This window comes from Desarmillaria tabescens (genome assembly GCF_030435595.1).
Source record: "Desarmillaria tabescens strain CCBAS 213 chromosome Unknown EV420scaffold_24, whole genome shotgun sequence".
In the NCBI taxonomy this organism is placed as follows: Eukaryota; Fungi; Basidiomycota; class Agaricomycetes; order Agaricales; family Physalacriaceae; genus Desarmillaria; species Desarmillaria tabescens.
The window spans coordinates 481,260-507,629 of record NW_026848323.1 but is presented as its reverse complement, the minus strand read 5'-3'; the positions used below and the strand labels follow the sequence as shown (position 1 = coordinate 507,629).

Genomic DNA, 26,370 nt, shown 5'->3' with positions numbered 1-26,370 from the left:
GAGAGGGGATAGATTTGATTCGCTCGTCTGTCGATGATGCGGGATCAATGCCATTGAATAGTATCACAAACTTCCTGGTAAGCGGATCGATGTAACCAACAGAGCCTACCGGAATGGTCTGCTCGAACATTGGAATATCAGGATGCCACTGAAAATCTATTATACTGAGTGATTAATATGAATGACAGAGAGACGTAGGAACCGACCATGATACGGCCTGTATAACCAAAATGACCTGTCTCCAAACATGACGTGAAGCGCGTAGTCGACCTCTACATCCTGAAACGGAATGCCGTACCTCTTGCATATGACAGAGGTCTGGGAGGAAGCGGAAACGAAGGCTTCGTTGAGATCGGTGGTCAACGAAATAAGATGTCGCCATTCGTCGCGAGGCGCTATCAGGCGCTTCACTATCACAGGTATAGCACCCATGACAGTCAGATGGCTAACTCGCCGGTCGACGGCTAATCTTTCACAGCCGCAGTGAAACGTAAAACTCTCATCCCGGAAACTTCGAGGCACCCAACGACGATAGTGATAGACAATTGTCAAGTGGGTAATCTGAGGGGGGATCCAGAAACTGGGAGTGTGGAGCTGGAGATCATCAAGATAGTTAATATAGATATGAGTTGCACTTCGAGGTGCATTCGGGTCGCAGAATATCCTTCGAAGCGCTGACTCTACTCCCTTGTTGGACCTCGACGGTGGCTCCGCAAGTCATATACCATATTAGTAATTGTGGCATGACCACGTACTCCACTGTAAATGTTATAGTACGACAGAGCATCGGGTTAGAAATAATATGCATCGACCCTGACGGTATACAAATGTGCTTTGTCGAAGGAGAAAGGGATCCAGGCGTGCACGGAATTGACGTCCTTGAAGATGGCCGACCACTGTTTGGAAATCAAGTTACAAGTCCGGTAAACATTAATCCTCTCTTCAGTGGTAAATGGATATGCCCAGAGTTCGGCGAGAATAAGGGAGACGAGCTCGACGGGAGGTGCCATGGCGGAAGGTTGCCAAGTTGGGTGTTCGGACGGTCCGATGGGTCCATTGAGCTTAGTCACCTTATGACGCACCCGCAAACTCAGGCCCAACCGTCTGTAAATCACACCGGACAGATGAGAATCTGAGAGAAACCAGAATGTGCACAATAAAGGTGACATTTTAGGAGGTCGATCTTGGCAGTGAATTTACATAAATTTTGCGTGCTCTCAAATTTTATCTCTGGCTGGGCGGCATGAACTTTAGATCTTGAAGTTCGTTGGCTCCCAAACGATGCTCCTAAAACGTTACATTTGTGTTCAATATTCAGGTTTGTCACAAACGTCCATCTTCCCGGTGTGACTGCCTCAGGCTCACTGGGGTGTGGACCGGTCCGCAATCCCGATGCGCCCTTGCACTAGGCAAACGTGCCTGATCTCACGGTGCGCATGTTATCCAACAAACGCCATTCTATCTGGGAACCCGGTGTAACTGATCCTGCAGATTTCACTCCTCCGTCCATAGCTGTTGCGCGGCTGCCTGGAGTACTACGCGACAACACGTCTGGGACCACATCGGCATTATCAGGACAACTGTTCAGGCCTTATCGGGAAATCACGTGATCAGGATCGTTCACCTGAGCGTAGCATCTTCCATCTTCCAACTCTTGCTGTCATTGTCCAAGGTTCAGACCGACGTCAGCGCGGTCCATAAAAAGGACCGCTAGCAAGGATGGCTTCCTCTCACTTCCCTCCTCACTACCGTGCTTCACATGGTGTTCCGCCTCCTGGGTTTTTACCTTCTGCTCTCCCATCCCAGACTCACTGACCTGCGAGTACCGTTGCACTCGCCGGAAAATACTGAAGGAATCAAAACCGCCACTACATTTCATCGTTTATCATCGCTGTCCCATAAAGTCTTGTTGTGCGTGGACATCTTTTTTTCTTTACTTTCCGTGCCTTGTCGTTGACTCAAATAGTACACCCACATCTGTGCATGGAGGGCAGCATGGTCAGTGAGCCAGGCGATTTCAATTTCGGACGTGATTTTAATTGGATATTTCCTCATAGATACCTCTGACGACGCGCGAGACAAGGATATCAAGGACGGAACAGCTCAGTGCCAAACATCAACTGTAGTCACCAATCTCATCGAAACCTATGCCGAATGTTCCGTAACTTCCAATGACACAATCGTGGCAACAGTCTTCTCGACGTCTGGCTCAAATGTGACAGCGAGCACCTCACCTCCATCCCAGTCATCTGGACTGGCGATCATACTCCCCACTGTTGGCTTTGCGGTCATCATCGCTTTCATTTGGTTGATCCGGTCTTCCATAGCACCGTACGTCCCCAGCAGTCTCCATCACGGCTGGGAAATGCTACAAAACAGGCGTCGTGATGTTTGGCAGAGATTCTGGAACTACTTGGGTAGAAAATACGCGGACTTCTCTGTGATATACATGGATCATCTTACGAGCCCGGTTATGCTTTACCTCGTACGTGGTCTAAAAGGACATGTGAGTAGTATTATCCCAATTGGGCGTTTGAAGACTTGTATTTCTTTTTGCTGATGCTTTTGACGAATTTCTGAGCTGCGACGTTCTTGGGCATGCTAAAGATGGTACGCAGCATGCCACGAAGTCAGGGGAAATTTTGTCGGTTGACCCGAGGATGAAACAAGGATCCATACGCTGAAACTGAAAGAGGTACCCACCCCCAGTCAGTGGCAAAAGATTCGCGTGGAGATCACGTATTCGGATGACTTCGTAATTTGGAAATTCCTCACCCGCTCTTCTCCATTGCCGTCACCGCATGAACTTTCGAACGCCTTTATCCAGACATCTCAGCCAATGGGGTGATGAGATTAGAGGAGCAGGAGTAGGATATTCGTGCTGCAGGGCTCTGTATCGGAGAAGAATGGAGACATGTGTGACCAATGCAACTTTGGGTACGCTTGTGCTGTGTCTCATATTGTTCTCTGACACACTCTCATGCTCGAAGGTGGATGACTATGGTGTGGGGGTCTGAAACATGATGTTGGGGGTAGCGGCTTCTGCTTGACGGCTTCTTGTTCTTATTCCAAAAAGGTAGTGAGTTCGGCTTAAAGCGACTCCATTCATCGAGGAGACGTCTTTTTGATGTAGGTGAAGTGGGAGGTATGAAACCAGCAGCTGATCGCTAGTGTTGGCTGCAATTCTGTGTTTTTCTCTAAGTCAGAGTGTGGTGGACATCGCGTTGCTGCCATGTACTACATCTGGTTAGCAAATGACTAGATTGAGAGCCGCACGACTCACAAGGGTGATTGTAGTCCCTTTCCGAAAGATACCACAGACAGCGACGAGTTGAAAGTAGATAAATTCGATTCGGTAGAGAGTCGTCAGAATCTGAAGAAACGACGACAGCCTTGCATCTTGTGCTACTAGAAATCTTTTCAGTCAGTCATTGGTATTCTAAGAAAACATGGACGTACCTCGCGATTCAGATCCAGACCTCCTTTTCTTGCTTTAAACACCTCTCATTTTCTTGTAACAATCAAGCCTCAATGTCTGGAAGCCTACACCTGAACTTAACAAGGTGTTCATTCAACCACGCCTTGACGTTGTCGATTTTGAGTAGGAGGGATTATTCAGAGACGTCTCAGTGTATATGAATGTAGCCAGTTTTGAGCGGAGAAAGAGGTTGGTTGGTTAGTACGTACCCAACCGGGGACGCATATAATCGAGGTCGAGGAAAATCGATGCAGACGGGAAATACCGGACAGTGGCTGTGCGATCGACACGGGAAGAAATGCTGGTCGACACCACCGTTATACTGAGACCGATGCTCAGGAATTTGCCATCGAGTCTTGCAATGACACTTCCAGTCGAGCTCATCGCACGTATCCTCACTGACACCTGGGCCAGCCTAACTTCCACTGAAGAGCACGTCAAAACTTTTGCGACTTGCAGTCTTGTATCTAGAGAATGGCTGGACACCATCAAGGAAGTGCACTCAATGCACTCATGGACCCCCCTGTCGTATTATGAAGGACGGCTATATACCATCAAATCACTGTCTTCGATTTCAAATCCAATGCTTTGCCGCACTCTTACGTTCAGAGTAGACTTTATGACCATGCCGAAGCATGTCGTGGTCAGCAGATGCCAACCTGCTATTGAAGCGAACCGGGGGGTAGAGATCCTGCTTCGAAAGCTATTCTGCGGTCCTAATCCACCTCGCCACGCAACTCATATCTATATCGACTATTTGGACGATTCCCGGGTGCACGTCCCCAGCTTCTGGATCCCCCCACAGATTACACGGCTGACAATCCTTTATCACTTTCGTTCTTGGACGATTTACTGGTTAGACAAACAAGTTTTCCGACGCTGCCAATGTCTACGATCCATTGTCGACCGCAAAGTCCATCATCTCTCCGTCATGGGGGCAACGACTGAGCTAACGAGACAACTAATTACCCCTCTCAGTGAATGGAAATGTCTGACTTTGTTGACTATCGACTCGGATGTTCCAGAAATCGATATTCCCGTCTCATCTCGGATTTGTGTTATTAGGGAAAGTGAAGATTTTCGATACGAAGCCGTGGAGCCCGACTTTCTGCGTCGTGTTATGTTTGGCAATCAATACAACCGGGCGTATTGGTCACACATTGGCACGCTCATACATCTCCGTATTCGCATATTTCTTGACCTGTTTGAAAGATAAAAAAGCCAACCGAGATATTCCAATGCTTGAACAAGTCATTCCTGTCGGGTCTGTGGGTTATATCGACCCGATGTCAAGGAAATTTGTCGTACTGTTCAATGCCGTTGATCCAGGATCTTCGACAGATGCCCGACTCGAAGCCATCCCATCTCTTCTTGAAAGTGGTGTGACAAAGTTGGTCATGGACCCCAATTATTCTCCGCGCCCGACCAAGTGGGATGAGGACTGCACACACTTCGAATCGTTAGTGCCTCATTATCATTGAAGCCCCTCTGACAACCTGGCAGATTGTATGATATCTCTGTTGGATTTCTCGAACCAGAAGAGCACTATCTTGCTCTGGGACTAGCTTGCTGCAAGGAACTTGTCGGAATGCATTTCGAGACCTGGCTGCTGGATCATAAACAGAAAATCCTGGATATTTTTGGAGACGAGCACCCGTATATTCAACGGCGTCTGGACCTTGGTAAGGCAGTCTCCCTGCTACGGCTTCGTATCTCGTAGATCTGAGATGACGTTTGCAGTGACGACCGCAATCAATTCCTCTCAGTATGCTTGGTTCGCCCATCTAGGCTTCAGCTCCCGGTTCAGAGCCCCGGAGCCTTCCTGCTGGCACTTGGTGAATGCGGCATTCACACCCTTGATTGTGCTTTGCACTCACGATCTTTCTTTCATAGTTCTACTTTCAGATTGATCCTCCACGCATACCTGGAACTCCCTGGGGAGAATTCAAATTGCCAAAAAACTACGACCCTCCCAATCTAATATCTTGGAGCCATGTCGCCACTGTGGGTCAGTCACCTATGACTGTGCAGATTCGGTGCCAGTCTGTTAGTTAGTCCCGCAATGAGTACTGTGATATGACGGTGAAAGTAGCTTACTTCCAGAGACCCGACGAGCGTTCCACATCGACGGGTCACCTATCGGTCTCTTTACCATTTCCTTGTTTACTGTGCTCTGCTCGACACATTCTTGAATATATGAAGAAAAACTGAAAATAGCCCTTCCAGTTCTTTTTAGGCTTCAAGGCCGTCAGACGATTTTTAAACCCCGTTACTCCGAATATCGGAGGGGAAGTCGGTGTATTGCGCGAATAATCAAACTTATAATGCTACTTTTAACGGAGGAGGGGTGGGATGTTGGAACGGCCCTCTGTGGCTGTGTGGGACGTCTCTGAGACTATCATCGATTTAGTCGAGATGAGGGTTTTCGGAAGACGCATCGGGGCTCGGATGCGCGCATCAGGGTATCAGAGTTTACCTACCTCGTCTCCCGCCGTCTCTATGCATGCCGCATGCCCTCCGCATCCAGGAAACTCCTTTCTATATCTTTTGTTCGACGTTGGAAGGCCGTCCGCATTCCACTCGCTCATTCCACCTGACATGCACAGCCATCAACAATGTCTTCCTTGCAATGCCATCCACCGGTCGATCCTCAAGCGCAGCGCCGTAGCTAGGCGGTCGTCCAGGCCCACAGTCGAAAGAGTATCAGCCAAGCTACTCAACTGTACAATGACAGTCTGCAGTTTATCGAGGAGAGACGGGTCTCGATGGAAGGCTGAGCGTATGTCCAGCGGAAGAGGTCCCTCTGGATGCTGACATCGACGACGGCCAATACCCTCCACCTGAACACCTTCGGCATGTATCAATGTATTCACGAGCTCGTCACCAAGCATTTATACGACAGTTATACCATTGCGAGGTCAGCCATTTCAGTCTTGCCAGGCATTCATATATTCAAGAATGTGCCGAGTGGAGCACAGTAAACAAGAAAACGGTGAAGAGATCGATAGATGACCCGTCGACGTGGAAGCAAGCTACTTTCACCACCATAACACAGTACTCAGTGAAGGATTAACTAACAGACTGGCACCGAATCTGTACGGTCATAGGCGACTGACCCACAGTAGCGACATGGCTCCAAGTTACTAGATTGGGGAGATCATAGTTTTTTGGCATTTTGAATTCTCCCCAGGGAGTTCCAGGAACACGCAGGGGGATTTATCCTGGAAGTAAAACTGAAATAAAGATCATGAGTGCAAAGCTCAATCCAAAGTGTGAACTGATGCACTTACCGGGCGCCAGAGGGAAGGCCCCGGGGCTCGGAAGCGGGAACTGAAACCTAGATGGGCGAACCAAGCATACTGAGATGAATTGATTGCTGGTCGTCACTTAAAGATCATCTCAGAACTCAGCACTGCGAAACAAGATACTGTAACAGGGTGACTCACCAAGGTCCAGACGCTTTCGGATATACAGGGTGCTCGTCTTCGAAAATATCCAGGATATTCTGTTTATGATCCAATAGCCAGGTCTCAAAATGCGTTCCAACAAGTTCCTTGGAGCAAGCTCCTCCGAGCGCAAGATAGTACTTTTCCTGTTCGAGAACTCCGACAGGGATGTCATACAATCTACCAGGTTCGTCAGTCACAGTCGGAGAGGCTTCCATGATAACGAGACACGGACGACTCAATGTGGTCCTCATGCCACTTCAGGCATGAAGAATAATTTGGGTTGATGACCAACTTTGTCACACCACTTTCAAGAAGAGAAGGGATGGAATCAAGTCGTGCGTCGGCCGAACATTTTGGATCAATGGCGTTGAACAATACAATAAATCTCCTGGTCATTGGGTCGATGTAACCCACAGACCCGACATTGATGACTTGTTCAAACATTGGAATATCTCGGCTGGCTCTTCGATCTTTGAGACAGGTCAAGATATACGCTGCCTGGCAAATGCGGAGATGTAGGACGACGTACCACTGCTTGACCTGTAATACCAATACACACGGTAATATTGATTGCCAAACATGACGCGACGCAAAAAATCGAACTCTACAGCTTCGTATCGAAAATCTTCACTTTTCCTAATAACACAGATCCGAGACGAGACGGGAATATCGATTGCTGGAACATCCGAGTCGATAGTTAACAAGGACAGACATTTCCATTCGCTGACAGGAGTGATTAGTTGTCTCGTTAGCTCAGCCGTGGCCCCCATGACGGAGAGATGGTGGACTTTGCGGTCGACAATGGATCGCAGACAGTGACAGTGTCGGAAAACTTGTTGGTCTAACCAGTGAACCGTCCACGAACGAAAGTGGTAGAGGATTGTTAGTCGTGTGATCTGTGGGGGGATCCAGAAGCTGGGGACGTGCACCCGGGAATCGTCCAAATAGTTGATATAGATATGGGTTGCGTGGCGAGGTAGATTAGGACCACAGAATAGCTTTCGAAGCAGGATCTCTACTCCCCGGTTCGCTTCAATAGCAGGTTCGCATCCGCTAACCACGACATACTGCGGCATGGTCGCAAACTCCACTTTGAACGTAAGAGTGCGGCAAAGCATTGGATTTGAAATCGAAGACAGTGACTTGATGGTATATAGCCGTCCTTCATAATACGACAGGGGGGTCCATGAGTGCATTGAGTACACTTCCTTGATGGTGTCTAGCCATTCTCTAGATATAAGACTGCAAGTCGCAAAAGTTTTGACGTGCTCTTCAGTGGAAGTTAGGCTGGCCCAAGTGTCAGTGAGGATACGTGCGGTGAGCTCGACTGGAAGTGCCATAGCAAGATTCGACGGCAAATTCCGAGCATTGGTCTCAGTATAAGTGGTGTGTGGTGTCGACCGCATTTCCTGGAGATTTTCAACCGAGACCTGAGGTTGAATGCTGTGCGGGGTGCCGAATATCGTGATCATGCATGCAATTCGTAACAGTGCCTATCGAAGGGGACGGAAGGGTGGATGCAGAAATAACGCTACAAAGCAGGTTGTTACGCACTCTCGACCCTGTTGGGAAGAAACAGGCAGGAGGAATGGACGTGGTAGGTGCGGCTCGAATAAAGGTATATTCGTGTGAATACGCGGTATGATGGCACGAAGCCAAAACACGGTAACCATCGATGAAATAAAAACAGCATGGCCGACTCGCTAGTAGATAGATCACCGGGCAAGGTCCCAAAAAGGAACGCCGGGGCTCTGTACTGACACAAAACGTGCCACAGACTACACTCTCCATGGGATGGGGCGAATTTGGGGCGCAGGCGAAAAGTCTATTCGCTGAAGCTACAAATAAACTTTTAATAAAAATAGTCCACATTTGCCCGGATCAGTAATGGACATCACATCAGGTGCTATCGTTCTCATAGTCGACGAGGTCCAATTGTCATATATGTAGGACTAAGCTTTTCAGTTCAGAAGCATACATTGTCCGTTTCGAGAGGGTGACAACAAATCTCTATAGTCTTCGGCAATTGACCAACCCTGGATATGTGGCTCCAAGTGATGAGAGAATCGCAGGATTTCGCATCCCTGTTCGTGAAATGTCCCCAAGGACTGCCAGGGCTGAGGTAAGCTTGGGGGTTGACGCGAAAATAGAACTGAGAAAGAATACTCGTATTAGTGATAATGCAATTAAAAAATGAAATGTTGCGTTTTACGTGTTGGTACAGCCCATAGTCTTCCGCTGATTTGTATTACAGGCGGGCTAACCAAGCATACTGAGAAGAGTCAACAGTAGTTGTCACTGGCAAAAACAATTATATCTCAGCTGTCAGGACCTATAAGTGTTCCCTTACCAAGTTCCAAACGAGTTCGGATATAAGGATGGTCCTCTTCAAAGACCTCCATAATAGTCTGTCTGTGCTCGAGGTACCAGGAATCGAAATGGGTCCCTACAAGTTCTCTGGCAAATGCTCGTCCTACAGCGAGACAGAGCGATTTATTATATGTGTTAAATTTTGCAGGAATGCTATACACTCTGGTTTCATTAGTAGCAAGAAAGTATCAAGAACCAGAGAATACGAACAATCTCAAGTCAATCCAAGCTCCCAGTAGAGTTCCAATATCGGATAATGCATCTTCACCATATTCACGGTCCCAGTCCGGGAAGGAAGAAAAATTCGGGTCGCAGACTAGCTTCGTCACCCCTCCTGCAAGGAGAGAGGGGATAGATTTGATTCGCTCGTCTGTCGATGATGAGGAATCAATGCCATTGAATAGTATCACAAACTTCCTGGTAAGCGGATCAATGTAACCAACAGAGCCCACCGGAATGGTCTGCTCGAACATTGGAATATCAGGTTGCCACTGAAAATCTATTACACTTAATGATTAATATGAATGACAGAGAGACGTTGGAGCCGACCATGATACGGCCTGTATAACCAAAATGACCTGTCTCCAAACATGACGTGAAGTGCGTAGTCGTTTCCTACATCCTGAAACGGAATGTCGTACCTCTTGCATATGACAGAGGTCTGGGAGGAAGCGGAAACCAAGGCTTCGTCGAGATCGGTGGTCAACGAAACAAGATGTTGCCATTCGTCGCGAGGCGCTATCAGGCGCTTCACTATCACGGGTATAGCACCCATGACAGTTAAATGGCTAACTCGCCGGTCGACGGCTAATCTTTCACAAACGCAGCGAACCGTAAAACCTTTCCGGAAATGTGGAGGCACCTAACGACGATAGTGATAGACAATTGTCAGGTGAGTAATTTGAGGGGGGATCCAGAAACTGGGAGTATGGAGCTGGAGATCGTCAAGATAGTTAACATAGATATGAGTTGCACTTCGAGGTCGATTCGGGTCGCAGAATATCCTTCGAAGCGCTGACTCTACTCCCTTGTTGGCCTCGACGGTGGCTCCGCAAGTCATATACCATATTAATAATTGTGGCATGACCACGTACTCCACTGTAACTGTTATAGTGCGACAGAGCATCGGGTTAGAAATAATATGCATCGACCTGACGGTATACAAATGTGCTTTGTCGAAGGAGAAAGGGATCCAGGCGTGCACGGAATTGACTGTCCTTGAAGATGGCCGACCACTGTTTGGAAATCAAGTTACAAGTCCGGTATACGTTGATTCTCTCTTCAGTAAGATATGGATATGCCCAGAGTTCGGCGAGAATAAAGGAGACGAGCTCGACGGGAGGTGCCATAGCGGAAGGTGGCCAAGCATCGGTTTGTGTGGGTGTTCGGATGATCCGGGCCGTAGATATGTCGCGTTCGAAGATAGGTCTTATTTGACCATACAGTGCACTACGAGTCCTTGGGACAAACGGTATGGTTGCACGAAGCCAAGAAAGGGTAACAATCAGTAAAATAAAAACATCACGGCCGAGTCGCTAGTACAGGATTCATATCATTTCTGAAGCCAAAACCAAAATCCTGATAGAATGAGCCGAGTGAATCAGAGCAGTAACAAAGTAGGAAGCCTAAAGAGTGTCAGACGACTTTTAAACCCCGCCACTCCAAATATCGGAAGGGTTCGAGTCGTTGTATTGCGCGAATAATCAAACTTGTAATGCTACTTTTAATCTATGTCTACTTATACAAAACTATGATACACCGTTGTTGATTACCGAGCATGAAGTAGAGGTGAAGGTGGAATAAATGAAGCAACCAAACAAGTTCAAAATCCTAGACTCAGCATCAAGGTGGGAGCGACGAATGGTCGACCATTATGCCACTTATCCGATTATAGACCTGCCTCTGGGAATTGCCTGTGAAGAAAAAACGTTCATTCTTCCGTAACGAGACCGCCGAAATAGAGAAAAAACCGACCTTTGTTTTAGCCGTTCCAAAAGGTCGAGCGCACGATCACGGTGTCCTTCGCCTAATTCCGCACGGACCATCGCTTCCCACGTAGATGGCTATGAAGTATGTCAGTTACTGCGCAAAGCAGACGTAACGAAGTAGCTTACCTCCCGGTAAACAGGTGTACCAACAGCCACATGCCTAGAATCCAGAGGATTGAATGGTGCATGGTTATTCATAGCAGCCATTCCCTGCGCTGGATCAGCCATACCCTCAAACACCTCCCTCGCCTTCTCGATATCACCAACCACGGCGTACGCCCTGATCAACACATTTGCCACATACGCCGTCATGTGCACGTTCACGATCTCCATCTTCTTGAGGTACTTGGGGATCAGATCCGGCCGACGATGAACAACCAGTACGTTGATCATCGCTTCGAACACCGTGGCGTCGTACAGACGGTCACTAGACAGCATAGGGACCCGATCGAAGAATGCAATTGCTTTGTCCAAGTCCTTGAGTATGCATCCATACGCATTGATCATCGCCGCGATATGGTTAGGCTCGAGACGGGCGTGCATGGATTTGTGAACAATGTCCAAAACTTCTTCGGCCTTGGCGATATCATGAGGATCAAGCATATACGCGTCGATGAGCAGCTAGGGAAAGGAAAGGAAGAGAAAATGTCAGATAACGCCGACGTCAGGAAATAACGCCGACATTACCTTGTAAGTATAGCTCGAGGGACGAACACCAGCCTTCAACATCTCATTGTAATAATAAAACGCCCTCTCCTTGTTCGGCTTGGTCGTCGTATAGAGCTGCATCATCGTGTTGTATGGAGGGACTCGTGGCTTGAACGAATTCCGTTCCGTCATCTCCTTGAACAGCGTCTCCGCAGATGCCACATCCCCAACCCGTGCACACGCTCCAATGACAGCCCCATACGTGATAGATGACACCGAAACACTCGCAGCCTTCATCTGCGTGAACAATTCCAACGCCAGATCGGCCTTCCTCGCTTTTGCCACCTTGGAAATAATATTGTTATACAGGTATTGCGAAGCGCGTACACCACGGAGCTGGGACTCGTGGAAGAGCGCGAGGGCATTGGAAGCGTCATCCGTGGTATCCTTGACGTAGTAGATCAACGCACCATACGCATCCGGCGACGGGACCCCGCCCTGCTCCAGAATCCGTCTACGGTGCACATGGGCAGCTTCGATCTCACCCATATGCGCCAGGGCATGAACCATTGCATCTTCAATAGCCATCCAAGACTGGAACTTCTGGGGATCGGTAGACTCCAGCGGCGGTTCCCTCAGTTGCACCAGGTCATACACATGCTTCATGTCCCCCAAACGACGCTCGCGTCCAAGAGCAGTGATCAAAGATGCCGTGATGTGTCGATACGGGAGCCGGTTATGTTGGATTGCTTCCATGAAGATTCGGAAGGCCTCATCCACAGCGTTATTCTCCAGTCGAAGGAGCTCTCGCAGTCTATCAGAAAGCTGTCTATCGGTTATCCACGAAACGGACGCGGGATCTGCGAGGGTCTGTCCCTTCTCCTCAAGCATAGGCGAGGTAGTAGCTGTCGTCGTTGGACTCTCCAGTGAGAACCCTAAACTGGCATCTTCTTCGCTCACTTCGCTCGATGTCAGAGACTCTCGATATCTGTTGAGCTCCGCCATAAACGAGGGACCCAGCGACTCGAACACTGCTCTCCACCTTTTCCTCTCCAGTGCACCTGCAGAGCCACCGAAATGATCGTGTTCAGCAGCGACGGGAGACATCTTGGCAATGACCTGCAAGTTCGAAGTTGGGGGAATAGCGTGTCAGATCCCCCAATAAGTCGAATAATCCCTTGAATGAATAGTCTCGAACGAAAGCCTTGGGAACGGATGCCGGCATCACTTCCAGACTGGCCGCGGCCTGCAGGACGACGACCCAGTCGGGAATCTCCAATTTGGATAGAGTCTCAGGTGTCTGGAGACTATATGACTGCAGGAGATAGGTCGAGTAATCCACCGGATATGTGTACCGCACTGTGGGTGCTAGACGAGCAAGTGTGAGCGCATCTTCAAACGGTATTTGTCCTTTATACTTGGAATAAACAGCCGTCGTCATATTCACGAGATGAGTCTTCGTGGCGGCGGGACGAGGATCATAACCGGTCTGAAGGACGTGGCGAAGATGACGATCACACAGTTGGACGGCTTCTCGTAACCAACCAAACTGCAAGTAGTAGTTCCACACTCTGTCCCAACCGTCGAAAGGAAGGTATTTGGTATCTTGCAGGGCAGAGAGTGTGTCCAATCGTCGCTTGATCGCTTCCTCATTGCCCGGCTTTTCTGCTAGACGCTCGATGTCGCGGATATTTGCAACGTAGATATATCCTTGATCAACGAGACGAAGCTCTATTTTATCTTTAGTGCCAATGTTGAGGTAATGAGCGAAAAGCGCATTCAGCTGTTCTACGCGGTTGTGCTGGACCAATGCCTCTACCATGAGACGCCAGGTAAAGGCGTCTGGTCGCGTAGGAGTGAGTGTCGATATGTGTGCTGCGACGGGACCATGTGGGAGATTGACAATTTGCTCAAACCAGTTCCAAGCCGAATCTATATCGCCGGTTGTAACGAAACCTTGGATGATCGCTGTAAACGTGGAAGACGAAGGCGGGGGAGGAAAATGACCGTAGAAAAGTGCTTGGTACACTCCAAATGCCATTTTCATCTCATCCTTCGGGGTTTGGTTCGCGGCCGCATCTAGCATTTCTTCCAGAAGAGCAACGGCCAAATGAGGCTCGCCGCACTGGAAGTAGGCAGTAATTGCCGAATTCCACACAGATATCAGGTTTCGCCGCGCCGAGCTATCCTCTTTATCCGTCCAAATAACCTTGTGATCGTCGGCCATCTTCCGGAACTCCCTGAAGACCTCCTGGGCACCTGCGAGATCTTTGGCTTTACCATAGACGGCAATCATCCACTGAAAACAAACAGCAGGTATAGCTCTAGAATTCTTCTCCAAATGTGACCATATCTGGATGGCCCCATCAACTGTGCCGGGTTCATCACCATGATATGCGCATGATCGTAAGAGATTGCGATAGACGAAGACGGGAATCTGATTGCCGGGGTGAGTTTTCATGACCGCGATCGCGCGGAAGAGGGCGAGAATCGATGGAAGATTGGCCTCATTGCGGAAGAGTCGAAGCTGGTTGAGGTCCTCCTTGGCGTTGAACTTGATGGTAGGATTGCCGAGCTCATTCCACTTTTGGCGCTGATGAATGCCCTCAATGGCCCATTGCAACTCACTGTCACGGTCCGTAAGAGCGAGAATGAGAGTGACGTATGTCCGGTAGTTGGGAACGAGGCCGCGCTGAATCATGTCATTGTACGTTTCGAGGAGAAGGGTAAGAGGTTCGCCGGGTCTCCGTGTGAGAAAGAGGGCCTCAACGGCGGCGTTAAACTCTTGGATAGTCGGGGTGACAGTGGTCTGACGGAAATTGAGTACAACAGTGGCAGCGGCGCTGGGGTCCAGCGATCTTGCATCCATAAGACGTTTATAGTCCTCGGAGACAAACACATCGGGTGCAGGCTGGGCTGATAACAGCGGTTCCGGGAGAGGACTGGGATCGCGAGCCTCAGGAGCTGGAGGAGCTGGCGGAGGGAGGATCTTCGGGAACACCATCGCTGGCAGATATGGCAGACAGCGAGCTGCTCCTGGACCGAGTAGTGACTGGAGACTCTACCGGTGCCGCAGCGAATGCATGTCGGGACCGTGCATGTAACTGCACAGCTTTGTATACACCAAGCGGTTCGTGTCGGTCAGCAGCAACGAGGGGCGAATTGCTGGTGCTGTGTCGACGACTACGTCGGGTTGTCGTCGCTGTTGACACACGTTTCACTGGAAAAGACTCGTCGCTGTCGTCTGTCTGGGCAATGGAGACATCACTGAGCACAAATGTGTTCGCCTGAGTCACGGCACGGCCAGACCCCTTCCGACGACATCAGCGACGACGACGGAAGCTGAAACAGACATCGACGTACATGGTAACTGCGACTGCCAGTGTTATACCTCGAACCTCCCGAACTAGGACCATTTCCGCCGCGATTCGAATTGGGTCCAGAATTCGACTGGAGCTGTAGAACGTTTCTGATAGTATGGGACTGGTTCTGTACAGCGGTCGCTGCTCGAGAACCAGAATGTAGTAAGGTAGTGGCGACTTTCGGCAGCATGGCCGACTACCCAGGCTGCGTCGAGGCAGCAGCAGAATAAGTAATCCTGAGAGACGATAGATGGGAATTATTCAGCCGTCGTCCCGCGCGTACACGGCAAAGAAAACTCGGTAAGATCAGGAGCAAAACGTGGGGAGATCGGAAATACTCGATGATGACTGTGGAGCAACCGGCCCGGTATCAGCCGCACCTGCAACCAATCAACAACCATGACCGATGTAGAAATGCGTGCACGTATTCTTTTGCTGGTCCTCGCACTCAGTCTCACCCTAGTGATAGACTGGATCCAAGGACGAGGACTGGGTGCGAATTGAAAGCAACGATGGGTTTTCTTTTCTAGTTCGACGACGCGTCGCCAATATCAGTGGAACAATCAAAAATTCTCTTGACACTGAAAGTACGCCACTATGATTCGATACCATCTTGACAGTTCTGAATAGGCTCTACAGGCGGTTTCTCGGAAGCGGAATCCAAAACTTACGTAGCAAGAGAGTACCGGTACGCGTCGAACTGTCCTATCATCAACATTCGCATTCACATATCTCCTTCTCAGTGGCCTCATCGTCCAAAAACTCTTGGAAGTACATGTGTTTCAAAGCACACTATGAAAAGGTTGGTCCTAAGGAGGAGGTACCTGTGAACGAGTTTCTTGAACGAATTCCTCCGGAGATTGTATTAGAGTTGTAGGTCTTTCGTGCTGCCATTTCATACCTTTCGCTTATCATATTTTTCCAGGCTTTTGGCTGCAGATTATCAAGAAAGTCAGTACTTGCTTTTTTTTTTTTACATAAATTGAACGAACTAAAATGTGTGCACAGTGTAACACATACTGCTGTTTCTGTATTCGACCTCTGTACTATCTACCGCATACGTGTAACATATACAACGGCCCGTGTTCATGGTCATGTCTGTCATCGATTTCTCAGAGCACCACCACAAGCAAGGACAATTATTAATTATCCTCAAAGCCTGCCTGACTTAATACGTTGATCGAAGCCGACGAACTTACGGCCTTAGTCATCACGTTGCTGCCCTTCCTCTTACCACCACCGCCAGCGTCACATCAACGACGATGATACGCGATACGTCATACTGCGCGCCGTCCCACGCGTCGTTGGTACCCCCGTCCCTATATAAACACATCAAATCGCGCTCCTCCTCTCCCTCCCTTTCCTCCCTTCTTCCCACCATGCCTACAAGCGTACGGCCAATCCCACCGACACTAACTATCCGGCGAGCATCAACCAGGCTCACACCGGATCATCCGCAGGCCCATTGATCGTCAACGAGGTGTACCAGTAATTCGCCGTCGACGTCGTCTTGTATACCCGAGTTAGGCCGTGACCAACGATAACCACAACATGTGCATGGACATCATGGTATGACGAAATCATTGGAAGAGTTGAAGTCTGCGTGAGGTTATGAGTACGCGATACACCGGTTCGTCGTCTATCGCGTTATTCCGGTGCATATACTCACCCTCTTCCAGTCATTTGGGTCACCTGGATAAAATGTGAAGCTATGTCCTTCAGCTATACCTTGGCGGCCATCGAAAGGAAATTAACACTGACCTGTACGTGCGCACCACGTACTGATATCTTCAAACGCTACTGCAGTCAAGTACATCCTTGGAGAAATCAATCCTCACACCTCTTTCTTTCTCAGGTCGGAACAGCTCGAAGACATCGTCTCTTTCAGGGATGTGCGAAGCCTTTTTGGAGGAATGCACCAAGATTCGTCAAAATCTCTTCCCCTGTTAAGGAACGCATCAGGGGCATTGTGGAGCCTCTTGCAATCTGTAAACCAAACCAGCTCTGCGACAAGGTCGACAAAGCACTATAGGAGGATTATAGGTACCTGATTATCAGCAGAAGACAGGTACTAGAGGACGTTGACGATTATGCGGTCATGTCTTCTTGAGGTGAGTCGCAATCCACATATATGCACATATGTTCACGTTCTCTCTGCGCCTAGTTGATTCGCTACCTTCACTCATGACCCCGCTTGTACAAGTTTGATGCAAAGTCTGAACGGTTCAAGTTGTGGCCCAAGTCAAGCGCAATAAGCAGTAACTCGGGTGTCCTGAACACCTGAACTCTCGGCGTAAGTCTTGTACGTACTTTGACACCGTGATTCTCGATTATTAAACATCCTGGTGGTCAAGTTCTCTCCTTCCCAAGAAGTCAGAGACTTCTTGCTCATTGACTCAGTATTCATTCATTCCGTATTACTCCTTAATTCTCTGGTCCTCACGTTCTGCTCCTGTAGCTCGTCTGGCGCCTCCGCTGCCATCAATGTGCTGCCAAGACGACAAGGGAGGGGATCATTAAAACAGTCATCACTGGTTTGGCATTCAGGCCCATATAATATTCCCACTGCCCTGAGATTCTCCGGCGTCCGTATCAACAATTCGTCTCGCTCAGCCTGAGTCACAGGGAAGTTAGCATCGGCACAATCTGATTCGTTGTCCAAACGGAAACGGAAATGGTCAGCAGACAATCCTCGAGGGCCTCCTCGAAACCCTCCAGCTGCAAGAAGGCGGAAAGCATTGGCCCGACCTCAGATAATCGTCAAGGTGCATCAACAGTCGGCCTTGTTTATTCCCGACGCCAACCACCGAGTATCGTGGTGATCAGCGACTCGGGCCATCGCTGTCGCTTCCGAGGACATTGTCCTTTGAGGCTGATAAGTTGAGTTTTCTCTTCGGCATCCTTCTGCTTCGAATTGCGCAGCATGTTGGACCTTTTCTTGTTCAAGTTTCACGAAGTGCGCCCGGTGTGGTGTCATCTGTTGGCCTAGCATTCTTCTTACACTCAAGAAACTTTCGCAACATCATTTCGACCATTCACGGTTATGATGGACCGGAATGATAAGTTTCTGGATGATAAACGGTGATCTTATCCTCCGCCTATTGGGCATTCTGGCCATTTTCTGTGGATTTGTACCTTGTCCATTCTGTCAGTGACCTTCTCGGGACCTCGGCTTTCGCATCAAGCTGTGTTCCATACAGCATCACGCTTGTCTTGTTCAATCATGCATCACTATTGACAGCGAGCATGGATCATCAAGGCTCCGTCGGCACCGGCCTCCCAAGTTTTTCTACTCTTTTTTGGTGAAGTTGTGTGCGGTCATTCTTTTCTACAAACTATTAAAGTGGTCAAGTCATCGCTATCGATGGCTCTTTTGTTTTCCATTGGCTCTCAGATCTTCGCGTGGAGGTTGTGTGGCAGTAAAATGCATTCTTCATCGGACCAGGACGCCGACAAATCTGGATTCAACTCAAGACTTGAAGAGCTCAAGCATACCAAAGTATTTCTTTCATTAATTCTGCACTAGTCACATCCAAAGTCCTGAATATACCTTTATGCAGACAGAACACTGTACTGACGGAGAAATGTGTAAGGAACTCTTCCGCTTTGACTCGTTCGTGGCGCTGTTGACGTGATCAAGATGCCCCTTTTTGGGTGTAAAAAATTCCGGCGTGAGTATATGAATAATAAAGACTGCATTTTACGTCTATATACCTTTCTCTTCCATTCTGTGTTTGCCTGTTGTTTATATTCCCTTGCCCGTCGTTGTCGTCGTCGTCGCCGTCGCCGTCTCCAGCTACCTGTCATGACCTTGAACCAAGTCGTACCAGCCCGTCGCCGCCGCCATTCCGGAGTCGGTCACCGTGACCTGTCTCACTTGGTCAATCCCGATGAACTTGATCCACCACCACGACCTAAATCCAGCCCTGTCGAACGCCCACTGCAACGTCGACGCCAGAAAAGCCCTGTTCATAGCTCAGAATCTGAACCAGAAGAAGAGGCGCACGATATGCAGATCGACGAGGATGGGAGCGACAGCAGTGTTGGTGGAATCACCATTTTGAAAAGGGCGGCGACGACGACGGATAGGCCTACTCGACCGCTTCCTGTGTCAAAGGCGAAAAAGATAGCTGCACCGACACCGCTCAAAGCAGAGCCCTTCGTGCCCAACCCCAACCCGCTGATGCTCCCTGTGCAGGCACATGTGCCCAAGGGTGTAGCAGCAGCGTCTCAACGGCGTCTTTTCGTCGTGTTGGAGCAGGCCTGCTTGGAGGCCTTACCGTATCTCGAGCGGGAGTGCAAAAGGCGGGCAGACATGGCAAGGGAGGAGAGGGCGATGTCAAGTATACCTTGCTCAACTGCGACTGACCATCAGGGTATCCTCGCCAAGACGGGAAGGGATATCGCAGATGCCAGGCCTGATATTACTCACCAGGTATGTCTTTTTTTCTATCTTTTGTTGTATTTGACGACTAAACTTTCTTTAGTGCCTGTTGACTCTACTGGACTCGCCCTTGAACAAAGCTGGCCTTCTTCAAGTGTATATCCATACTGCGAAAGGCGTACTCATCGAAGTCAATCCGCATGTCAGGATACCGAGGACGTTCAAGCGGTTCAGTGGGCTGATGGGTGCGTCTCCTCCACTCTTTCCTTTTTTAGGCTGCTGAACAAGGGATTTTCAATCAGTCCAACTCCTCCACAAGTTATTTATTCGTGGCTGTCAATGGTCCAGAGAAGCTGTTAAAGGTCATCAAAAACCCCGTTGTCGACCACTTCCCACCCAACACTATTAAACTGACGCTGTCTGGCGATGCCAAGACGCAGCGCCTTTCGCAATACCTACCGACACTACCTCAAACACATAACATTGCCGTTTTCGTGGGCGCTATGGCCCGTGGAAGAGACGACTTTGCGGATGCCTACGTTGACGAAAAGATCAGTATCAGCGAGTACCCATTGAGTGCTAGTGTTGCTTGCGGCAAGGTCTAGAAAACATCTCTTTTACTTGGAATGTCACTGACTTCCTTTTTTCTACTAGTTTTGCTGCGCACTCGAAGAACTCTGGGACATCGTCTGACCACTCTCCATCTATTAATTGTTACTTACTTTGTTACCTGCACTCACTCACTCGCTCATTTTATCATGATTTTGGCTTTGACTTCAGCAACGATTGTATCCCTACATTCTGCATTTCAACTCGCAGACAAAATGTACTTTTACACTCCCTTGACACCCTGATCCTATCTCACACGTACCGAACTCCCCCTTGGCTTCATACCTATCCGCGCTTTTCTCCCTGTTACAGATATCGGCTTTGGCTAGTGACTCAACTCACTGCTTGTACAAGTCCGTTCTTTGGGATACATATAATATAGTTCTGCTAGTTTACGAATATAGTCCTCGAGCAAGATGTTCAAGTTATAACGGCAGTCGACCCTGACAACTACAGTGGAGACTCAGAGCATGATGGAGCCAAACCTGGGTTCTGACCATGCACTTTTCAACTCTTCTTCCGTGGCACTTCTAATCGGGTTCGTCTCTTTGATTCCCGCAGAACTTTGGGCCCATCCATTTTGTACTGAGGAGCGTATTAGCACCTTGACGGCTTGTAATCTCGTTTCCAAACCCGTTGATCTTCATGAAGAAGGTCAATTTCGGACACCAGAGTCCTTTCTTCTAAAGTGCAACAAAGAAAAATTTGTGAACTGTCGAGTCAACAGCGGACTGTTAGCTAGCGATAGATCAGTAAGGACCGATGCTTGGCATTTGCCGTAGAATCTTTTTCACGAACATATCCTCACCGATACCCAGTGGACCAGCATAACTTCCATTGAGAAAACACATCAAAACTTTCGCGACTTGCAGCTCGAATCTAGAGAATGGTCGGGCGTTATCAAGTGAACTCAAATGCACTTCTGGATACCCTTTTCGTACAACGGAGAACAGTTATACAGGGTCCCACTGTCCTCGACATGAATTTCGAATCCGACTATTTGCTGCACTCTAACGTTTAATTTGGACTACGTGACCACGCTGCCAGCGTGTTCTGGTACCGGGTACGAGCCCTTCTATCAGAGCCAACAGGGGGACAGAGTCCCTACTTCGAAAGCTATTATGTAGCCCTAATGCACCTTACGGGCCCAGAAATCATATCTATGTCGGCTATCTGGACAACTCTCGCGTGCACGTCCCCAAATTTGCGATTGCCCCACAAATCACGCAGCTGATAATCTTCTACCACGTTCGTTCTTGGATGTATAGTTGACTGGATAGTAGACAAACAAGTTTTTCGTCACTGTCATTGTGTGCCATCTGTTGGCAAACTGCCAGGGCCGATACGAGGCTATAGAGTTCGACTTGCTGCATCGTGCTATTTTTGGGGTTCCAGACAACCGGGTGGATAGGTTCTACAAATCATCTTTAGGTATGTTGCATGGATCTCCTTCTTTGGGCACTAATGACTTGACCTGTTTCAAAGACAATCACCAACCCTAATATCCCAATGTTTGAAGAAGTCATTGCTGTCGGATTTGTGGCTATATCTACCCGATGACCAGGAAATACCATTGAGAGTCCGGGATCTGTCAAGGACGCACTTACCTCTTTCACAAACTCTTTACTGTTTTCTTGTTTTGTGTGTTCCACTCGGCGACGACTGGCCTATTCTTGAACCTATAATGTCAGACCATTCCGAAATTTCCCAGTCCTATACAATACTAAACGCTTTTCAAGGTCCTGCTCTGATAGGCGAACTTTGCCAACCCTTCACACCGAACTGTGATCCTCTGGTCCCAGTAAGTACCGCTCGATGTCCGAGGAACGGCAGCATGAGCTCAATCGCAGAGATCTGTCTGTCTTTCTATTAGTTATCGAAATGTCAAAATAGTGGCATGAACTTACTATGGTCGGATAAAACAACCCTATCTTTGAACCCAAATACGCGTCGCGACGTATCTGCGGCCCGGACCATCCGAACACCCGAACTGAACACAAACCGATGCTTGGCAACCTTCCACCATGGCACCTCCCGTCGAGCTCGTCTCCTTTATTCTCGCAGAACTCTGGGCATATCCATTTACCACTGAAGAGAGGATCAATGTTTACCGGACTTGTAACTTGATTTCCAAACAGTGGTCGGCCATCTTCAAGGACGTCAATTCCGTGCATGCCTGGATCCCTTTCTCCTTCGACAAAGCACATTTGTATACCGTCAGGTCGATGCATATTATTTCTAACCCGATGCTCTGTCGTACTATAACATTTACAGTGGAGTACGTGGTCATGCCACAATTATTAATATGGTACATGACTTGCGGAGCCACCGTCGAGGCCAACAAGAGAGTAGAGTCAGCGCTTCGAAGGATATTCTGCGACCCGAATCGACCTCGAAGTGCAACTCATATCTATGTTAACTATCTTGACGATCTCCAGCTCCATACTCCCAGTTTCTGGATCCCCCCTCAAATTACTCACCTGACAATTGTCTATCACTATCGTCGTTGGGTGCCTCGAAGTTTCCGGAAAGAGAGTTTTACGTTTCACTGCGTTTGTGAAAGATTAGCCGTCGACCGGCGAGTGAGCCATCTGACTGTCATGGGTGCTATACCCGCGATAGTGAAGCGCCTGATAGCGCCTCGCGACGAATGGCGACATCTTGTTTCGTTGACCACCGATCTCGACGAAACCTCGGTTTCCGCTTCCTCCCAGACCTCTGTCGTATGCAAGAGGTACGATATTCCGTTTCAGGATGTAGGAAACGACTACGCGCTCCACGTCATGTTTGGAGACAGGTCATTTTGGTTATACAGGCCGTATCATGGTCGGCTCCCACTGGTCTCTCTGTCATTCATATTAATCATTAAGTGTAATAGATTTTCAGCGGCAACCTGATATTCCAATGTTCGAGCAGACCATTCCGGTAGGGCTCTGTTGGTTACATCGATCCGCTTACCAGGAAGTTTGTGATACTATTCAATGGCATTGATCCCGCGTCATCGACAGACGAGCGAATCAAATCTATCCCCTCTCTCCTTGCAGGAGGGGTGACGAAGCTAGTCTGCGACCCGAATTTTTCTTCCTTCCCGGACTGGGACCGTGAATATGGTGAAGATGCATTATCCGACATTGGAACTTTACTGGGGGCTTGGATTGACTTGAGATCGTTCGTATTCTCTGGTTCTTGATACTTTCTTGCTACTAATGGAATCAGAGTGTATAGCATTCCTGCAGAATGTGACCCGTATCAATCGCTCTGTCTCGCTGTAGGACGAGCATTTTCCAGAGAACTTGTAGGGACCCATTTCGATTCCTGGTACCTCGAGCACAAACAGACTATTATGGAGGTCTTTGAAGAGGACCATCCTTATATCCGAACTCGTTTGGAACTTGGTAAGAGGACACTTATAGGTCTTGACAGCTGAGACATCATTTTTTTCGCCAGTGACAACTACTGTTGACTCTTCTCAGTATGCCTGGTTAGCCCGCCTGTATTATAAATCAGCGGAAGCCTATAGGCTGTACCAAAGTGTAGAACGCAACGTTTCGTCTTTTAATTGCATTATCACTAATACGAGTATTCTCTCTCAGTTCTATTTTTGCGTCAACCCCCAAGCTTACCTCAGCTCTGGAAGTCCTTGGGGACATTTCACGAACCGGGATGCGAAAACCTGCGATTCTCTAATCACCTGGAGCCACACATCCAGGGTTGGTCAATCGCCGAAGACTATAGAGATTTGTTGTCACCCTCTCGAAACGGACAATGTATGCTTCTGAACTGAAAAGCTTAGTCTTACATATATGACGATCGGACCTCGTCGACTATGAGAACGTCAGCACCTCATGTGATGTCCATTACTGGTCCCGGCAAATGTGGATCATTTTTGGTAAAATTTCACTTGTAGCTTCAGCGAATAGACTTTTCGCCTGCGCCCCATCCCATGGAACTCGGTACACGTGCGACTCGGATGCTCCAACTAAAATGGCACTTTGCACTGGTCAGACTGCGGTATCAGATTGAATTCAACCGGCATCACGCGTCTGTGGCGTTTCACGACATCAACTCGTTCGTTTCTCTTGTTCTCGCTTTTCCAAGGCCTTGCTCTGATGTTCTTTTCTGCTGCGACAGGTGAACTTTAATTTTCTAATGACTGCAGCCGTGTGGTCGAATATAACAGCCTAGCAAGCGCCAAGCAAGTACCGCCCGATGTCCGTGGAACGGTAGCATGGTCATAACCGCAATGGCCTATCTGTCTTTCGCCGATGGTTGTTCCGACGAAGTCTGCGGGCCATCTGACCTTTTTTCAAAACATTCTTCTCCGTAGTTTCAACTAGCTTCTAATTGCCTCCCGATAGTACCGGTATCCCCGACGCTATCTATCTGGGAAATCTGATTTCTCCCAGCGGAAGACTGTCCTACCTGCTTCTCATTTCTGCTGTTCGACATTCGCGAATCACCGTTGAATTCAAATTCGAAGTAGTCTTCTCCGCCGAACTTGCAGGACGTTTTGCCGATGCTAATGAACCCCCTACGTCTAAGATGAATACGGTTTTCGTCGACAATGCTGCAACTCTTTCAGTGCCTTCGAGAAACTCTCCTGTGCCTTCCCTAGCAGATACGAATTTAAAAGATCACGTCCATGTTTTGTTATTAAGAGAAGCTATATTCTGATTGACTGACGAAGACTTAGAACTACAAGACGAACATAATGGTGAAGTACTTATGTTTACAACTCAGTCATAGAATACCAAAGCCCTGAGTTCAATTGATTGTCTGAGCGGCGTCCCTTCAGGGGTCGTCGGGTCCGCAAAGCCCGTATGGGGTGTGAAGAGGGCTACGCTTCCGTCTCGAACAGAATCAAAACTAGCATTCAAGGATATTAGTGGGACTTGTTTCGTCGTGAAGACAGGGAACGAACCATTTGATGAGAACAAACTCGTCAGGTCGGACGTCCTTGAAATACCCCCACTTCTGACGCTCATTGTATTTAATACCATAGGTCTCCCCGTCCATGTGAGGATATTTCAAAGTCACCGGCTCGACATCTTTCTCTGGATCAACGCTGGCGAAATGGCATAGAGCTAGAGGCCAATCGATAGCTGGATTCTGAATGGGTCGCCAAAGATTGATGATCTGGAACCGCTTAGACAGCAGTTTTGGGACGTCCTCTGGTGGAAGGTGACGATGTACACGCGTAGCGGCTGACTTGGGGGTCTGGTCGACATGCGTACTGGCAACTGGCTGTCGCTTCTCTGGGGTGTCTTCAGTTTCTTCCAGACGACGTCTGCGTATTGCTGATAATATTGATTAACGACATATGGTAAATGGTGGCATGAACTTACTATGGTCGAATAGAACGACTCTGCTCGCTCCCGTCGACTCCTTGATAGCTGCGATACTCTCCTCGTAGTAACCCTCAACCTGCACCTCTCCGTCCTTGATAAACTGAGTAGGTCGATCGGAGATGAGCTGGAACCCGGCAGTGTCAAGAGTTATAGGATCCTGCTTTTCCCTATAATTCTCGATGTGTATGGCCTTTTTTTCGAGGGAGTAATTCCTATCTCGCTTTCCAGGAGACTGAGCATTGATCGCAGTGTATGCTCGTTCGCCGTTAGCAGGCGGCTGCATGAAAAAGAGGTCGGCGGTTACACCAGAAGACATGATGATGGGCTATACTGAAAATCGTTACACAAAAGAGCAGCGGTTATATACTCCCGGGCGTGCGTATTACTACTGTGTAGGCTGACAAAGGGCGCACCCACATAAGTACGCAATTTCACGGAAAGGTGGCGTGCTGTGTAGTGCGGCAGTCACCTGAACGGTCTCGCCGCAGGATGACGAACGAAGAAGTCGAAGAACCGTGGAAACTGAAAGATCGACTCCATTTATCCACGATTTCTAAGACGCGCCGAGCGATTGACCAGGACGTTCGGGTACAATTACTAAGGCTGTCCGAGAAATTGTCTCTAACTGTCGCTCAAAGACATTGAGTAATGCCATTCATAACTGTCGTAGGTAGACCCGAAAGAATCCATGAGGGCTTTGGTGGGCGATGTTTCAGAACGAGGATCACTAAGAA

The 26,370-nt window shown here is 48.7% G+C and overlaps 12 protein-coding genes across 12 annotated transcripts; 5 read left to right on the top strand and 7 right to left on the bottom strand.

Moving 5' to 3' along the window:
• Positions 1-14: 14 nt before the first annotated feature.
• On the bottom strand, positions 15-1,033 carry EV420DRAFT_1553042 (uncharacterized protein). The gene is made up of 4 exons (XM_060473539.1): positions 813-1,033; positions 726-754; positions 187-697; positions 15-164 (listed from the first exon to the last, which is right to left on the bottom strand). Exons 1-4 carry the CDS (start codon positions 1,008-1,010, stop codon positions 138-140), a joined length of 765 nt encoding a protein of 254 aa, XP_060329267.1. The 5' UTR covers positions 1,011-1,033; the 3' UTR covers positions 15-137.
• Positions 1,034-1,436: 403 nt separating this feature from the next.
• On the top strand, positions 1,437-2,703 carry EV420DRAFT_558751 (uncharacterized protein). The gene is made up of 4 exons (XM_060482583.1): positions 1,437-1,911; positions 1,967-1,998; positions 2,058-2,506; positions 2,582-2,703. Exons 1-4 carry the CDS (start codon positions 1,760-1,762, stop codon positions 2,603-2,605), a joined length of 657 nt encoding a protein of 218 aa, XP_060329266.1. The 5' UTR covers positions 1,437-1,759; the 3' UTR covers positions 2,606-2,703.
• Positions 2,704-3,839: 1,136 nt separating this feature from the next.
• Positions 3,840-5,533, top strand: EV420DRAFT_1481193 (uncharacterized protein; the record flags this gene model as incomplete). Its single annotated transcript, XM_060469746.1, has 5 exons — positions 3,840-4,659; positions 4,691-4,937; positions 4,982-5,160; positions 5,219-5,313; positions 5,372-5,533. The coding sequence occupies 5 exons, from the start codon at positions 3,840-3,842 to the stop codon at positions 5,531-5,533; spliced, it is 1,503 nt and encodes a 500-aa protein (XP_060329265.1).
• A 1,602-nt stretch (positions 5,534-7,135) lies between these two features.
• EV420DRAFT_1553015 (uncharacterized protein) lies at positions 7,136-8,737 on the bottom strand. Its single transcript, XM_060473537.1, has one exon. It carries the CDS (start codon positions 8,265-8,267, stop codon positions 7,410-7,412), a length of 858 nt encoding a protein of 285 aa, XP_060329264.1. The 5' UTR covers positions 8,268-8,737; the 3' UTR covers positions 7,136-7,409.
• Positions 8,738-8,987: 250 nt separating this feature from the next.
• EV420DRAFT_558611 (uncharacterized protein) lies at positions 8,988-10,145 on the bottom strand. Its single transcript, XM_060482582.1, has 4 exons — positions 9,939-10,145; positions 9,508-9,796; positions 9,278-9,450; positions 8,988-9,225 (listed from the first exon to the last, which is right to left on the bottom strand). The coding sequence occupies exons 2-4, from the start codon at positions 9,768-9,770 to the stop codon at positions 9,176-9,178; spliced, it is 486 nt and encodes a 161-aa protein (XP_060329263.1). The 5' UTR covers positions 9,771-9,796; positions 9,939-10,145; the 3' UTR covers positions 8,988-9,175.
• EV420DRAFT_1553002 (uncharacterized protein) lies at positions 9,655-10,663 on the bottom strand. The gene is made up of 4 exons (XM_060473536.1): positions 10,511-10,663; positions 10,181-10,467; positions 9,827-10,159; positions 9,655-9,804 (listed from the first exon to the last, which is right to left on the bottom strand). Exons 1-4 carry the CDS (start codon positions 10,644-10,646, stop codon positions 9,778-9,780), a joined length of 783 nt encoding a protein of 260 aa, XP_060329262.1. The 5' UTR covers positions 10,647-10,663; the 3' UTR covers positions 9,655-9,777.
• Positions 10,664-11,185: 522 nt separating this feature from the next.
• Positions 11,186-15,485, bottom strand: EV420DRAFT_1644531 (uncharacterized protein; the record flags this gene model as incomplete). Its single annotated transcript, XM_060477660.1, has 7 exons — positions 11,186-11,210; positions 11,272-11,360; positions 11,412-11,906; positions 11,973-13,052; positions 13,132-14,994; positions 15,056-15,244; positions 15,297-15,485. 7 exons carry the CDS (start codon positions 15,483-15,485, stop codon positions 11,186-11,188), a joined length of 3,930 nt encoding a protein of 1,309 aa, XP_060329261.1.
• Positions 15,486-15,584: 99 nt separating this feature from the next.
• Positions 15,585-16,431, top strand: EV420DRAFT_1552995 (uncharacterized protein). The gene is given in 7 exon segments (XM_060473535.1): positions 15,585-15,733; positions 15,765-15,882; positions 15,935-15,983; positions 16,039-16,048; positions 16,068-16,168; positions 16,221-16,246; positions 16,304-16,431. The coding sequence occupies 7 exon segments, from the start codon at positions 15,695-15,697 to the stop codon at positions 16,306-16,308; spliced, it is 348 nt and encodes a 115-aa protein (XP_060329260.1). The 5' UTR covers positions 15,585-15,694; the 3' UTR covers positions 16,309-16,431.
• A 74-nt stretch (positions 16,432-16,505) lies between these two features.
• Positions 16,506-18,220, bottom strand: EV420DRAFT_1481189 (uncharacterized protein; the record flags this gene model as incomplete). The annotated part of the gene is made up of 7 exons (XM_060469745.1): positions 16,506-16,707; positions 16,740-16,894; positions 16,965-16,987; positions 17,071-17,092; positions 17,136-17,321; positions 17,739-18,013; positions 18,100-18,220. The coding sequence occupies 7 exons, from the start codon at positions 18,218-18,220 to the stop codon at positions 16,506-16,508; spliced, it is 984 nt and encodes a 327-aa protein (XP_060329259.1).
• Positions 18,221-18,943: 723 nt separating this feature from the next.
• EV420DRAFT_1552989 (nucleolar essential protein 1) lies at positions 18,944-20,714 on the top strand. The gene is given in 7 exon segments (XM_060473534.1): positions 18,944-19,576; positions 19,609-19,633; positions 19,671-19,730; positions 19,783-19,924; positions 19,982-20,008; positions 20,028-20,278; positions 20,334-20,714. 7 exon segments carry the CDS (start codon positions 19,101-19,103, stop codon positions 20,370-20,372), a joined length of 1,020 nt encoding a protein of 339 aa, XP_060329258.1. The 5' UTR covers positions 18,944-19,100; the 3' UTR covers positions 20,373-20,714.
• A 1,581-nt stretch (positions 20,715-22,295) lies between these two features.
• Positions 22,296-23,309, top strand: EV420DRAFT_1552982 (uncharacterized protein). The gene has a single exon (XM_060473533.1). The coding sequence runs from the start codon at positions 22,313-22,315 to the stop codon at positions 23,183-23,185; it is 873 nt and encodes a 290-aa protein (XP_060329257.1). The 5' UTR covers positions 22,296-22,312; the 3' UTR covers positions 23,186-23,309.
• Positions 23,310-24,685: 1,376 nt separating this feature from the next.
• EV420DRAFT_1552970 (uncharacterized protein) lies at positions 24,686-26,360 on the bottom strand. The gene is made up of 3 exons (XM_060473532.1): positions 25,634-26,360; positions 24,874-25,585; positions 24,686-24,819 (listed from the first exon to the last, which is right to left on the bottom strand). The coding sequence occupies exons 1-2, from the start codon at positions 25,950-25,952 to the stop codon at positions 25,155-25,157; spliced, it is 750 nt and encodes a 249-aa protein (XP_060329256.1). The 5' UTR covers positions 25,953-26,360; the 3' UTR covers positions 24,686-24,819; positions 24,874-25,154.
• Positions 26,361-26,370: the final 10 nt, after the last annotated feature.